The 16,278-nt window shown below is 49.0% G+C and overlaps 1 protein-coding gene across 1 annotated transcript; it reads left to right on the top strand.

Moving 5' to 3' along the window:
• Nucleotides 1–3,785: 3,785 nt before the first annotated feature.
• LOC128779873 (ubiquitin carboxyl-terminal hydrolase 17-like protein 6) lies at nt 3,786–6,536 on the top strand. Its single transcript, XM_053916713.2, has 3 exons — nt 3,786–5,178; nt 6,092–6,195; nt 6,435–6,536. The coding sequence occupies exons 1-3, from the start codon at nt 3,786–3,788 to the stop codon at nt 6,534–6,536; spliced, it is 1,599 nt and encodes a 532-aa protein (XP_053772688.2).
• Nucleotides 6,537–16,278: the final 9,742 nt, after the last annotated feature.

Raw genomic sequence — 16,278 nt, forward strand, 5'->3', positions numbered from 1 at the left:
ACACTTAGCACACTAAAACACTAGAGCTAGAAGCAGCGTTGGAGATCATGTAAGCCCATGTTTGCAGAACTAAATTGATTTCACTGCATACTGACTGTTTCTAAAAATCAGTGCTCCCAGCTCCATGCGACCACCTTCAAGTTGGAAACTCTTTACACTAAGAATTGGAAATTTTCAAACAATGTATGTGGCAGTGTTCAAGCACTATCGATCCCTGAACAGAGGATCATCTGAGACTCAAAGGTGACCCACACCTCCGGTGAGGAGCAGAGAGGGACAGAAGGTCAGACTTTAGTGGCGAAGACAGACATGTGCCCAGCAAAGTAATAAACAGTGTGACACCTTTTACAACCTGATCTAGACCCGTGGGACTCAGAACAGGCTTGGGGGCAATGGACTTGACCGGAGTTATTGGAGCCTGGAGAGGGTTCACAGACACAATGTCCTGTCCCTGTCTAAGCCAATGGCCGTAGCACCCTTGACTATTCCATTGTAACTGAAACTGAAGGATTGTTGTTGATCAATTTCCACTTTGGTGCCAATATATCATGAACTTTCGTTCCCATTTGACAATTATTTTCATGCAAAACTGCCAGTTCCATTATCCTGGAGAACTGAGCATCCAAAATAACAAGGACTCTCTGTTCTCCTTTGAAGGCCGTTCTGCCCCTAGGGAACCCCTCTGTCCCTGGACATCCTTAATGGGGAATCAAAATGTCCTTATTGCCCAAACAGAGACACTCCCCTGGTCCTAGGGAGCTGCTCACTGCAGTGAAGCCATCAGCTGTCCGTCTGTCTCTATGGACACCATCGCCCACGAGGACTATTGTCACTTGCTGCCATTTTATTCTCTTTTGAACCAAGTCTCGGGTAAACACCTTCCGTAATTTCAGAGCATCTGCGAGCTTGAGAGAATCCTACACACAAGACCCAGTTCCCGGGAATACACACTAAGAAGGGGCCCCTTGGCAAAGTCAGTAACGGGCAGTGCAGTCGCCTGACCCCCGAATGACCTCTTCTGGTTGTGCCAACCACATACCAGGTCAAGCGAAAACTGATTTAGATGACACGCTGTCAGAGGCTCTCCAGGTGTTTGGAACCACCTCTGCATCACCACTGATAGGAGAGGGGTAATGGAAGGTGGGCATTTTCTTAATCATTCTGTACCTCCCAGACTCCTCTGCTTTTGTCCTCCAGGAGTTAGTGGTTCTAAGAGGCTGGCATGAGAGAGGCACGCTGAAGCTCTGTGGGTTCAAACAGAAGTGGTAGGGACCACTTGTAAGGATTACTCTGAGCTAAGAAAACTCACCTGGTATTGCTGGTCTTTGGGGCTTGCCCCTGTCCCCATGGCTTTATTTCAACCCCTGGCTCTGCTTGTTGCCTCTCCACCCCTGGTCTTCCCAAACACAACCTACACTGAGAGATTCACCCTGAGTGAAGACTGAGTGTGCCCTTTGCACTCGAGGTAGAGACACAGACGAGAGGTATAACCCTCCTTCTCTAACAAGGCTTACGGCAGCCCCCTCAGACCTCCTGCCTGTGGCTGAGGAAAGGACTGGACACAGAAAGGGGAACAGGCCAATATCTCAAGCTTCTGGCCAAGTATATTCCGGGAGGCATAAGCGATATTAATATACCTGAAATAAAATTGTTTCCGTGAGAAACAGGGCCTTAGGGCTCAGTAATATGTAGGTGGTGGACATAGAAGTAACAATAGTACTTATTTATTTATTTTATATCTGTTAAGAGCACGGTGTTGAGAAAGTGTATGTTAGGAGAAATCTTTTTTCTTTTTTTTTAAATCCTCACCAAAGGATACTTTTCCATTGCTTCCAGAGACAAAGAGGAAAGGAGAGGGAGGAACATCGATTGGCTGACTCCTGGACGCATCCCATCTGGGAATGGAACCTGAAACCTTTTGCTTAGGGGACGATGTTCTGACCAACGGAGCCACACCGGCCAGGGCCATAGTGTTTAATTACTAATGGCAGTGATGCAGAATCGGAGGCGAGTGAGAATGACGGTGAGGATGGTGATAGTGAGTTTGCTATCTGTTCGACATTGCAGACATACAGACGAATAAATCCCAGCCTCTGTTCTAAGGGAGACTATTAAGTCTCACCCCGTTCTGTAGAAACTTCTTCTACATCAATTCCACATACCATTTTCCTCAGCAAAGCCATTGGGCTTACAAAGCACAGAAGAACCAGCTGTTCCTCGTCCTTGTTTTTATCACTCTGCCTCTCACTGAGGATGAGCTCAGTGGTCTTGTTATATAGCTTTGAATTCAGTCTCTGCTCACGAAGAGTGTGCAGCATTCGGGGATAGGGTGGGGGTGGCAGGTCCTGGAGCCCAGGTCTGTTGCTTCCCTACAGACTGACCGGCACCCCCAAGGCCCCTGCTCTGCCCTGCACTCTGGGTCCCGCACCTGTGCCTGGCCTCTGGAATGTCTCTTGTCCCCCTCCTGAAGCACGTACCGAGCACTGCAGGCCTGAAGCCCAGTGGAGAGTGCCCTTAGGGTGGCCGAGTCTACAGAAAAGCATCCAAGTGCACCAAATATTTCTGATTCCCCGTGGGTGCCCCGGAATGGCTTGTGCTACCCTGAAAGGGATGGAAAAGGTGTTACTAGCTGTGTAAGCACCTTCCAAGTTTTCTGCCATAGCTCAAAGCCCGGGACCCACTATGGCCTGCAAGAGAGACCTGCACAGTTGTCTGAGGCCCTCCCTGAGCCTCTCTAAATCTTCACTGTACCCTCATCCACCCAAGAAATGCTCATGCTGCATTGCAAGCCATGGAGAAAGAGACCCACCCTCCTGATCCAGCAACTGCTGCATTTTCTAGGTGTCCAGACAGGCCTATGAAAGGCTTCCGCAGGCCTGTGATGGCCCCGGCTGGTCTGCCATGGAGGGCGGGAGGCCGGCCGGGAGGTGGTGGCTGCTGTAATGCTGGGGTGCCCAATGGGTGTAACGGGTGCTGTGACACACTTGCGGTCAAAGAGTGTGTGTGTGTCACTACAGATGTAACTACAGGAGCAAAGGGTTGGAGACCCGAATTTCTCCAGAGTGACCTACGTTTATGGGGTTCGCTGTGGATTTTTTCTTTATGGCTCAAGCTTGTCTATATTATTTGCTTCTCACCTAAAATCTGATCAGATCGACAATAAAACTGATTTCACTTGGATCAATCATTTTGAAAAATAGATGTCTTACAGGACATCTTAATGAGGACATCTTATCGATTTCATTAGGTTCCCACGAACAAGGTGGCTTAGAAGAAATTTATCCCCTTACAGTCGGACACTGGAAGTCCAAACCAAGGTGCCAGTCGGGCCACATTCCATCCGAAGACTTCCGGGGGAATCCTGGTCTCACGCTGCTGGTCGCTGTTGACGTTCCCTGCCACAGGACAGCAAACTCCAGTCACCAGCTCCGGCATCAAAGGCCAGCCTCGCCGGGGTTCTAAGTCTCAAATCTCTTTCTCTTTCCCTGATAAGAATAACTGTATTAGGATCCCAGGTTGTGCTTGAATTCGGGATAATCTCTTCTTGAGGTCCTTAAGTCAATGATATCTGAAAGGCGTTCCTTTGCCTCCCGGGGATGGAGGCGTGGCCACACCCTAGTGATTCATGGGGGGGCAGTTTATTGGTGGGTCGACCTTGGGCCAGGCCTTAAAAGGGCAGAGGGGCCAGCCTCACCCTTCATTGCAAGACCTGCTAGGCCTTGTAAGCTTCGCTCTGCAGCGGGAGCTTTCAGGTGGCAAACCTCATGAAGATTGTCTGCGGAGGCATGGAGGCTGCATCTCTGGACCGAGCAGAAGAGTCTCAGCTCAACGTCTCTCCAACACTCAACCCTGCTGGGTCCAACGCAGGTGCAGCCGAAGCCCGCCCGGGACGCCTCCGCTCGGAGAACCCATCGCTGCCGCCGCCCCAGATAGTGCGCGCCCTGCGTGATGCGCTGGCTCCCACCCAGAACGGCCCGACGTGGAAGACACCCTATGGGGTCGGAGCTGGGCTGTGGAACCTGGGGAACACATGCTACGTGAATGCGGCCCTGCAGTGCCTGACCCACACCCCGCCGCTGGCCCGCTACCTGCTGTCCCGGCGGCACTCGGAGACCTGTCTGAAGCCCACGTCCTGCGTCCTGTGTTCCATGCAAGTTCACGTGAGTCGGGCCCTCCTGCATCCCGGAGACGCGATCCAGCCCCCGGAGGAGCTGCTTGCCGGCTTCCACACACACCAGCAAGAAGATGCCCACGAGTATCTCATGTTCACCATGGACGCTATGCAGCAAGCCTGTCTGCGTGAGCTTGGGCAGCTGGCCGGGCCCTCCGCGGACGCCACCCTGATCCGTCAGATATTCGGAGGGTACTGGAGATCTCAGATCCAGTGTCTCAGCTGCCACAGCGTGTCTGACACCCTGGACCCGTACCTGGACGTTGCCCTGGATATCCAGGGGGCTCGGAGTGTGACCCAAGCCTTGGAGCTCCTGGTGACACCCGAAAAGCTGGACGGTGACAATTGCTATCAGTGCAGCGTTTGCCTCAAGAAGGTGCCTGCTTCCAAGACCTTGACTTTGCACACTGTCTCCAAGGTCCTTATCCTGGCCTTGAAACGGTTCTCGCATTTCACAGGCAGGAAGACGGAGAAGGTCGTGGACTATCCTGAGCGCCTGGACCTGCAGCCGTACCTGTCTCAGCCGAACTCAGGACCCCTTGTGTACGAGCTCTATGCCGTGCTGGTCCACGCTGGGCGGTCCTGTCACAGCGGACATTACTTCTGTTTCGTGAAAGCTGCCGACGGCCAGTGGTTCAAAATGAATGACGCGAAGGTCACTGCCTGTGACGCTTCTTCTGCCCTGCGACAACGTGCGTATGTCCTCTTCTACGTCCAGGAGACTGAGTTGGAGAGAGGCAGTGCGAGTGTGTCTGTAAGCAGGAAACGGAGGTGCCTCAGGTCGGAGCGGAAAGTCCTGGGATCAACCCAACAGGGGCCTGAGAGTCACTCCAGCATCACAGGTCCTGGGTCGGAATGTCCTGTGCAAGAGAATTCAGTCAAGCGCAGGACCTTAGAGCAGCGGGGACTTCTCCAGGAGCCATCCCGACCCAAGCCAGAGTTCAACCTCAGGGAAGTGGAATGTGCCCTGCCAGCCAGCGTGACTCACCCACCCAGAAACAGGGGTGGTATGGCCAAGCATCGTCCCAGACAGGAAAACGAGCTTCTCAATGGTGCAGCCAGAGGGAAAGCCCAGGCTAACAGGAGGAGGAAGACAGGGAAGCGGTCTCTGCGTGTAGTCCAGTAATCTCCACGGCACCTTCCGAGGCCATTGGACTGAAGACCCAGGTAAGGGAGCATGGGGACCTGAGGGTTTGACATGGGCAGACGAAAGGAAGAGAGCAGGGGAGGTTTGGAAATGAGAGGGAAGGAAAGGAATGGGGGTGCTGGGTTACAAGGGGGCCTGGGGCCTGACCTGATGGGAGGGGTGGGGAGGGGAGAGGGGGCAGGACAGGGGCACCTGGCCCGGGTAAGGAGCAGGCACCTGGGTAACTACTGAGAAGGTGACTCTCCCGGTTTCCCGAGGTGGATCAAAGGCTAGCACGTGAGCTGTGAGGAGAGCATGGATCCAACTGGGGGGAAACCGGTGCAGAAGACAGGAGGGACCAGAGGGTGAAGAGGCTGAGAGGAAAGAGGGAACAGCAGCTAGGCCGGAGACCAGAGGGCCATGGAGGGACTGCCTTGCCCCAGTCGGCAGGCTCCTCGTTTCAAGTTGTGAGGCAGAGGTAGCCTGGACTCACCTGCGTGTGTGTCTGCCTGTGCGGGCGACTTCATCTCTTCATCAGAAAAAGAGCCAACCCTCTCCCAGGAAAGGTCTGTTCAAGGTCTAATAGCCAAAACCACTGAAGTCCTTCCTCAGCAAAGTTACCATAAAAAGAGTGACACAGACCCAAAGTAACGACTGTGATCACAGCAATAAACAACTGTAATAGTGATGTTTCAGTTAGACTCTACGACATAGTTGGAAATTAAATTTAACCCCCTACGTCAATGACAATGACCCAGTAAGGGGACCCCTGAGGTCCGTGGACTCTGTCCTAGGATTGCTTCATATCCCGCGGTCGGGCGCTTTCTACTTCATTCCCCGGACCGCGGCGCCCTCCAAAGAGGCTCGCCACCCCTCGCCCCCACTGGCGCCCACACAGGTGGGCTTCTGCAGGTCTCCATACTGTGGGCACCTGGGTGGTGGCTGCATTTCATCATTTGCACATATTTGACCTCCCTGTGGCTTTGCATTTACCTTATATATACTCTTGATTGACCTACCCCCAGGTCCAAATCCTGGAACAGGGACCCCGCCCTGCCGGCTCCTCACCTAGCTCCGCGGAACCAGCCCTGATTTCCCACAGCTGCTGGGGACTCCGTCTGGCCACCCCTCCCGCAGAGGCTGCCTGTTGGTGATCATTCCCCCAATGGACTTAACTCACGCCAGGCCACCCTGCGCCTGAACGAGGTGCGATCATCCACTCTCAGGATCAGCCTTTGAGGCGCGGTTAATCGGGTCCTCTCTGAACAATATGTCCCTTTTACTGTAGGAATTAAACAAAGCTGCACCCACTGTGTGGTCTAATTTAGTTATTAATTGTTCATTTGGTTCCTAATTGTTACAGAGGGCATCTGTTAGAAATTGGAATGTCATCAATAATGTTTTCTTGTGAAAATTTTTCTTACCTCTGAATATGTGTAATTACCCTCTGTTTAATGTTTCATATTTCAATGAGGGTGTTTTACATTTTTTTCCGAAACAGTCTCCAAAGGCTTTCCTAACGGTCCATGATGAACTGATTTTTTTGGTTTTTGTTTGTAGAGGGTATCGTCAGTAATTATTGTTCATATTATAGCATATGTTACTTAAGACTATGGGTATACAAACTTGCATTAGTTATGTAAGGCTACAATGCAGTGGCTGGGTGTTTTGAAACTCCCACTGTGCGCACCCCACTAACTGTAGGGATCGTGGTCACAGTGCAGTGTTATTGGCTGTGTCAGCGTCGCCTTTCCGCCCATCCTCCTACTGCGTAAATTGTGTTTACTTATTCAAATTGGGCTGTACGTTTAGTTGTAGCTGCACCTCCCTCTTCCTCAGCCATTTCAGAGGGAGACACGGTGCCGCAGGGTATTGGGTTTTGAGTCTGGTAAATTATGAAATCCACAGTGAATGTTTGTATAATGAATGTAATGAAGCAATGACTTCTTATAGGATGATATTTTCTAAAGAAAGCCATCTTAAGATGGACATATTCTCTTTTTGTTGAATTATCAACTGGGACCCTTTTTGCAGCCCTTGGAGAGCCCTGGGTCTCAGGTCAGGGTGGGGGAGGGGGCACTACCTCTACAGGGCAGGCGGCTCTCCTAGGCTATATCCGACCCTCCCTGACTCTGAGGGTCACCTGCTTTGCACGTGATGTGTCCAGCAGGACGCCATCCTTAACTGACTGGGGTCTCTGCCCTCTGGTCCTCCTGGGAGCCTCACCTGGTCTTTTCCTCAGTTCTGGTATCTTAGCCCATCGCTTCGGTCAGCAGCTTCCTCTGGGATCCGGGGACAGCAGGGGTACACTGAGCGAGCACCCAAGATCCTGAGCCTCTGTGAAGGAGCTAGACATGTCGGCCTGTTTTCAGGGGGATGGCTGCCCTCTCTGAGATTTACTGCTGAGGATGGGACCTTTCCTTGGACACCTGAGGTGACCTACAACATCCAGAGGCACAGTCCCAGGATGGCCTTTGGGCCCATTATTCATCAGAAGCAGTGGCTCCCTGTGCACCTAAGCTGACGTGGGCCTGGCTTCCAGGGGAAGCACAGAAGGGAAATCACACAGGTTGCTCGGTCTCTCAGGAGGTCAGAATTGCCGCTGACTTCAATGTGGGGGGTCAGAGGTGGAAACGTGTACTTTCTTAGGCAGAGGATAAAATTCCTTCCTCATCACCCTCACAGACGGCTTTACATTTTCCGACCCTGCCGCAACCTTGGAGTCCCTTGGGGACATATATATACACACACACATATATGTATATCTGTATATAGTCCCCCTTGGAGACTGCCTTATTGGTCAGAGCACAGGTGAGCCAAGGGTATCTTGGGAGCGTTTCCCTTGGTGTTGAGGTTCAATGTTAGCTCTGCTGAAGTGCAACACTCCCAGCCCTGGGGACAGAATGGAATAATCCCCTTTGTGAGAAGCCCCGTTTTGCTTGGGGAAAGCACATTGTGTTAATTATTAAAAAATACATAAGCAGCTTACCTGGGGGTTGATAGGATTAGGGACTTATCTTACTGCAGCTTTATTCTCTAAGCTGCTGCAGCAGGGAAGAAGGGCTGTGGTCTAATCAGGGATGACTCAGGGCTGGGTAAATCAGAACTTATCTAAGTAAGGGGCGGGGTTGTGGAGCTCCCTGTTTTTCCCCGGTAGCTCAACCGAGAGGTTTTGGAACAAAATTAGAGAAACTTTCTGTGGGCCAGGTGAGCAGCGCTGTCTGTCCCTTGTCTCTGTGTTGCTTCCATTGACGGAGACATACGTTGAGGGCCCACCAAGAGTTTCACACGAGATACCTGTGATACTGCCCGCATGGAGTTCCCTGTGCGGGGACCCAGCACCACGAGACACCGAGTGTGTAGGGCTGAAGCTCGGAGAGGGATTCTGTAGGAAGGGAGGTGGAAGGGGAGAACTGAGGACTGCGGAGAGAGCTGTTGGGGAAAGGGGGTGTGTGGGCCTCAGCCTGGATCCCTACCCATGTGCTCGGGGGTGCAGGCCTCTGGGTGTGTGCTCAAAACCCAGGAAAGGAAGGACAACACCAACATTTACCTTCAGTAGCAACAGATTTTATTGTTTAACTCTGTGCGAGCATTGCTATATTGAAAAGGTTTAATTTTGCACAAAATTCTGCACTCGATATTTTCTGACCACTTCAGTCTCCTACATTTTATGCCACAAGTTTTATAAATGGGTGTTTTCTCAAAGTCTCGGGTATTTACTGAGTTGGGTGTTACAGGATTCTTTTGGAAGTTTTCACACACACACATGCTGGTATTTTCTGCTATGAAATCTAATGGAACATTTCTCTACTCTGATCTCAGGATGGCTCTCTCCTTGGCGTGGGAATCTCTAGAGGACTGCGACCTAAGCCACCACAGAAGGGCTTGCCTTCCCAGTGCGGCGAGTGTCTTGCACTCCGTGATTCCTCACGGTACCGTGAATGTTGCTACACAAACGGAGGACTTCCCGTGACCTGACACTGAATAACTGCACCAGGGCAAGTGCTTGGGAAGAATGGGGGTATTCTTCCAGAAGCCTCACCCTCTGATGTCCTGTGTTAGTGCTCAGTCCTTCACTGAGTTCTCTGTGCACATCAAACCTGCCACTTGGCTGACTCTTTGCTAAGAGTGGTCACAGGCCTAGGGGCTCCTCATGTGAAGTTAGCTCAGTCTATGAAAATGATAAACGGAGCATTACAGGTAGTTCTCTGAACAAGGCATCAAGTGTCTTTAATGTTTAGCATTGTTGCTGAAAACATCTATATCAGAATATTCACTTGTAAGTTCTGTCATGGTGTCTGAGATCAGGCCAATGACTGAAGGCTTTGGCACATAGATACCATACAGAAGGATCCAGTGCCACGTAAAATGCTTTTCTGGACTGAGGAGTGTGATGATGAATGGATCTTCTGCATTGTTCACACAGCGTTTCTTTAATGCATCAGTCTGCTGTTGTGTTTAAACGTTAAGCTGTGATGGATGTTCCTCCACCTTCCTTATGTGTGTGATGCCATGTCATGTGAGGTCAGAATATTTACTGAAGGCCTGCGTGATTTTCTGTCCGGTGTTGGGTTCCCTCATGACGTCTAAGGGAGGAGCAATGACTGAAGAATTTCCCACATACCTGACACGTGTATGGCTGCTCTCCAGTGTGGGTTCTCTCGTGTCGTCTGAGATTAGCATGCTGACTGAAGGCGTTCCCACACCGACGACATTCATATGGCTTCTCTCTAGTGTGTGTCCTGTTGTGCCGTGTGAGCTCAGAGCTGTGAGTGAAAGCCTTCCCACACACGAGACATATGTGTGGTTTCTCCCCCGTGTGGATTTTCTTGTGCTGGCTAAGCCCAGAGCTTTGACTAAAGGCTTTCCCACACTGATGACATTTATAACGTTTCTCCCCAGAATGGGTCCTCTCGTGTTTCCAAAGGTAAGATCTTTGACTGAAAACTTTCTTGCATAGGTGGCATGCATATGGTTTCTCCCCTGAGTGAGTTTTCTCGTGCTGTCTAAGGTAAGAACCTTGACTGAAGGCTTTCCCACACTGGGGACATTCATAGGGCTTCTCTCCCCTGTGCACTCGACTGTGGTTTCTAAGGTCAGAGCTTTGTGAAAAGACATCCCCACACAGGTGACATTTAAATGGTTTCTCCCTAGTGCGAGTCATCTCACGCTGTCTGAGGCCAGTTCCGTGGCTGAAGGCTTTCCCACAGACATGGCACTCACATAGCTTACCTCTGCTGTGAGTGCGACTGCGGCCATGGACGCAGAACTCCTCACTAGATGGCTTTGCACCCTGTGGGCTGACATAATGTTTCTTTCCTGTGCGAATTGACGAATATCGAGTTGGAGCATGTCTAGGAGCAAGTGCATTGCTCAAATCACTATGTTCTGCAGGATCCTCTGGAGTGTGAGATGTCTGCTTTGTGGAAGGAGAAGGAAAGCTTTTAATGGTTTGCCCACATCCATCCATCCATTCTTTTCTCTGCATAGAAATCCCAGAGTATCTGTCAGTGATAGACTCGGGTGGAAAGGTTTCCAGTGTTACTGGTGTGCCCATGTGACGTTACTCCCCTGCAGGCACAGGGATCTTCTCTTTTGTAGTATCCCTACCACGGAGTTATCTGATACGTTTTAGATATGACTTTAGTATGTTTCAATGACTAGGTAATGAACAAATCTTATGATATTGTCTTTTTTCAGATGCCAGGTTACTGTTTTGGCTCATGTGATTTTTTTCATTGATTTCAAACTATTCAAAATTTTATCTTGGGAAGAGCTTAATCCCAAGTTAATTACAAAATTGTATTCAGACTGTTGTGTTCATTACTAACTCATTGCCATGTATTTAATCCAGATAACTGAGTTTCGCAGCTATGAAACTTACCATTGGCATCATGGGCGATATGCCTTCCTTCCTGATCTGGTGTATTAATATCATTTCTTGTTTCTTAAGGGGAACTCTCATTGCTAAAATGATTGAAACAGTATAAGTGGTTAGAATGGCATTAGGGGAATGGAAAGGTAGAAATGCACCAACATCGATATAGGTAGGTGTGTTCCAAAACCTGTCACTTCATGAGGGAAAGCATAAGAAAGGAAATATTTTGGGTAGTAGACACACTTTAATGGTCATTGTCAATTAGGATAAAAAGATCAGAATTGAAATATGAAAAAAAGGAACTTGGTCAAGATATGGTGGCAAAAACTTAGATGGGAAGATTAGGACGAGAATCACTATGTGAAAGTTTACCTGCAAGAAGCACAGGATCATTCTTTCCCCTAAAGGGAAAGAAAATGGCAGGAGGACTCATGCTTTATGATTGATTTATGCAGGAAACGATGACATAGGCATTTTGCCCCAATGTCTGCCCTTATGTTTCAGAATGTGTAACTCACTTCCCAAGACCTTCCCTTGACATCCCAGGACACACTCAGTCACTGAGCAGACACCTGCCCACCTGGCACACTGACCCCTGCTGCTCACCTGCACTCTGGCCTGGGTGAAACCCAGGCCATTCCCCCCACAGCTCTTTGCCTTGCTCCAGCTGGAAAGTCACATCTGATGGGCAGTACTGATACCCTGTTTGTGGACGGGAGGAATGTGGGTTTGGGTTCTGTGCTAACGAACCGTTGCTATTGCCAAGGCCAGGGCAGGGGACTGGGGAGGGGTAAAGAGATGACTGCAGGTCAGTCCTGCAACAACAGTGTCAACAAGGAAACATGGCCATTTTCCTCCGCCAGCCGGGGAAGAGGTCCAGACCAGTGGCGGAAACAAGGATGACTGTTAGATGCTCGTGCCCGGGATCAAGTTCAAAGACAGAATTCAGAATGCTCAGTTTTCTCCAAAGGTGAGATGTTAATGCCTCCAGAGTGGGTGGAATATTATTTTCAAACAGAACCAAATCAACATAAGTTCTACAAGAATCATCAAAATTATTGTCTTTTCAGTGCTCTGGTCTTAAGCCTCCAAATACATGAGAACATAATGAATATTTTAAAATACTTGATCAATCATTTATGAATTAACACTATCCACTGATTTTCCCATTCTGCTCTTGGGGTGGAGACAGAATAGCCAAAGGATAGGAAGTTGTGGTCAAGGTGACATTCTAGTGTGGCGATGAAAACAAAATGCAAAACAAACGTCTTCCCTCTGAGCAGTTACGAGGGTCCTGGGAGATTCAGGGCAGCGACAAGGCTGGGACAGTGGCAGCGGTTCTGTGTGCCTGCTCGGTGTGTGAATGAATGGACACATAGACAGACACACATACACACAGGTTTCACGACTCACCCACGGAGACCAAGTGACTGATGCTCTCCAGCATCACATCTCTGAAGAGCCTCCTCTGGGACGTGTCCAGCAGGGCCCACTCTTCATGGGTGAAGTCTACAGCTATATCCTTGAGGGTCACCGATTCCTAAAAGACCACGGACAGTTCAGGTCACACAGGCCAATTGCTGCCAGTGTGCAGAAGAAGCTGAGACAGCAGCACCAAGGAAATGAAGGGGAGCTGGGTGTGTGGACAGATCAATCTGTGTTCGGGGTTCTACTCGGTTAACTGTCAGTGCTGAGCTGGCATCTGCCCTTCTGATACACTCACAGAAACAGACACACACTGAGTTGGTGATAATATATTGTAAAGACGCCTCGCATGAGCTGTGGTATAGTACGACCTGAGGGTGTTTCAGTGACCTGGTCGTTAGAACATCCAGACAGGTGATTAACACGATAGATTCATCACAAACCAAACAATGACCGTGATGTGGTCCTTCTGAAACATGACCATTGGGGGGAAGGGGAGAAAATGCAGACAACTGTAATTGAACAGCAATAAAAAAATAACAATAGCCAGAGGGGAGTGGGGAGGGGATAGTGGGGCGAGGAGTCTATAGGAGCTACTATAAAGGACACAAGGACAAAATCAGGGGGGAGGGTAAAGGTGGGGGAGGGAGGTGAGACTGGCTGGGGTGGGGTGGAGGGATGGGGAGAAAATGCAGACAATTGTGACTGAATAACAGGAAATAAATAAATAAATAAATAAAACTAAAAAATAAAAATAAAAAATAAAAAAATGAAGTAAAAGAAAAAGAAAAAACCCCAACCATTGGTTGAAATTATGTCCCTAGGGGAATTTCCGGCTCCTCATCTATAAGCTGGTTTCATTACTTGTTATGAGTGTTGAAAGATTCAGTGTACTAATATATGAAAATTTCTTGTCGGGCAACCCCGCATTAACCACAAAACATTGCTCTATACATCATTAAAATGTCAAAGAGCCTTGAAAGCATCTCTAGCGTCCCTCAGAACTGAACAAGTCTATGCAGAATGTGGTACGAGTAGGTGTGTCTCTATTATAGCTACAGGACTCAGGTGAGCATAACAAACAAGAGGTGGGGAGGTTCAGCAGCACAGGCCAGGGCCTCTGAGAGGCTGTGCTGAAGGACAGTCCCAGCTGACTGTTTTGTGGGATGAGGCCTCCCCATTCTTGACTTTATCTGGGACCTCAAACAGCAGTTATCCCTGCTTCCCTGGTGGCTTTATCTTATCTCCGTGCTAAAGGATAAAAGAAGTCTTTTGATTGCTTTTGGCCCACCCAGTTTTTCAAATATTTACCTAGGGCCCAACTTTTGCTCTACCTATTAGACCCCTTCTCCATTGTATGTAGCACAATTAAGAAAATCCTATTCCCTACTTGTATATATTGTACTAAGAGATAAAAATGGGATTGGGCAAGACAGAGAATTATAACTTCAGTTATACTTCTTAGAAATTTTCAAAAGTGCAAATTCATTCTGATAAAGGGAAGAGAGTTAAAATGGGGGAAAACCCACCGATTCCTCCTGCTGACTCACCCTCTCCTGCTCCTCTCCACACCGAGTGGCCCTCACCACGGGTCTCCTAACCCTGATTACTTATTCGCATGTGCTCACTCGATGGCCTTTCTACTGGCCTGTCATGCTCTGCTCCTCCTCCATCTCTACCATTTGCAATCATCGCCATCCTGAACGCATCACAACCAAAGACAGGACTGATGAGTTAGTGATGGGCCAGGGAGGCCATGACCGGGTGAGGTAAAGGAAACTTCTCTTATCTCTTCTGTGAACAGGCAAGCTTAATGAAGCCTGGCATAAATGTGTGTGGTGTGGGGAAGGAGGTCCGTTACCGCTGAGCTCCTGACTCATGATCGCTGTCCCGCACTTCTGGGCAAACTTAATTGGAGCTCAGGTGCCTGACTTCCATGTGCTTGCACTTGGACATCCTTGCCAATAGGAAAAAGTTGCCCATCTGATGGCCCTGGGGGTGTCCTTAGAGCAGAAAGAGGCATCCGCTACTCACCAGGGGCTGCATGGTCAGTAAGCCGCCTGCCGGGTGTCCTTCTCTGGGTTCTCACTCACAGACGGTCCGAGCACTGAGCAGGCAAAGCTGGGCACAGAGACAGAAGCCATGAGACCCCAGTGTTGTGCATGATTTCCAGACCCACCCATCACAAAGCCCCAGTGTTCACCTGGGTGTGTTCCCCCTCCCAGCCTGACAATGTGAAACGTGTTGCACTCTGAGAATTACAGGCAGAAGTCTCTGCTCTCCAGGGTCAATTGTAATAGGATTGTAGCTGTGGTTGCTACAAAGAAGGTCAAAACACAGATATCTTACCAGTAAGAACTTGATGAAGACTGAGATTCCTATGCTAATGAGCTTATGATATCTACAATTGTTCAATTCCCTCCCTGATTTCCAAGCACAGCAATTGCTGACTCACGCCCTCTGTAGGCTTTGGTTTCCACCTGCAGGTAAACACTGCACAATTTCTCAGGTGTCATTATTCTTGCAGGGGTTCTCCAACCTCCATGGAGCCCTCTGGACCCTCACCCCGTCCTGTCTCAAACTCCCCATGGGCCTGGATACCAAGCAACTAAGAACCTATTTTATGGTAAAGTTCATGCACTCCACATTGTATTCCATCTGGCGGGATCAAAGGCACCGGAGGTACAGTGTATCTACCTACACCTCTGTCTTGGCTACAAGTCCTGGAAATCTCTATTAACAGAAACATCTCTATATATTCACAATTAATTGCCCTCACAATGTCTTTTCTGTCTTGAAATAATACTCTCCTCTGATGAAGTTTTCTCTCAAATTTTTGCCCTTTTCCCAATCACCCCAAAGGGTCAGTTTCAATCAGAAATGAAAAACTAGCCCCAGATGAGTGCAGGATGTTCTAACTGCATGGATGCATCCAGTACCCAGGAATATTCACAGTGCCTGAGGACACAATAAACAAGGTTAGCTAGTCATTGGAGTATAAGGAGGGAAGGGTTTGGAAAACTAATCCGGAATTGGCTGTGAAATTGTGCTTAGTTTTGACTTCAAGGCAAATTTAGATGAAATGGAATGTTATTTTTTACCATCAAATGTTTCCTTCTGTAGAATGATGGGAATCTATCAGTCAATCCTGTTTGATATCCAGGGACCCCCTATCACGTGCTACAGTGTGGCCCTATGGGTAGAAATCAAGAATGTATGTAGGCACCCCTGAGCTGTGCCTGTGCGGGTACAGGAGGCAGGGAAGGTGGTCACAGCTCAGGTGAGACCTGCCCATAAAAGGAACACCTAGGAGCTGATCTTTCTTAGATTCTGGAAAATCCCCACCAGGTCCCACAATTTATATACATTCTGCACTAAAAATGGCCCAGCCCTATTCCAGATGCTAGGATTGAGCACTTGACACTCCTGAAATAGTGTTGCATCCCGCCTCTTACAGAGTCTGAGCCTCTGGCAATTACTGCAATTACTGTATTGGGAAGCAAGATCTAGGTAAGTGGTTAAAATTGCAAATAGATTCAAAGCAAGAATGGGAAAGAAACACAAATAGTCAAATGATCAGAAATGAGGTGGATGGCATGAACATTGATGCAATAAAATGGAACGATCATGGGAAGCTTTGATATGACTTATAAAATATTAAGGGGATGAGCCAGCTCA

Source organism: Desmodus rotundus, chromosome 13, assembly GCF_022682495.2.
Source record: "Desmodus rotundus isolate HL8 chromosome 13, HLdesRot8A.1, whole genome shotgun sequence".
Lineage (NCBI taxonomy): Eukaryota > Metazoa > Chordata > Mammalia > Chiroptera > Phyllostomidae > Desmodus > Desmodus rotundus.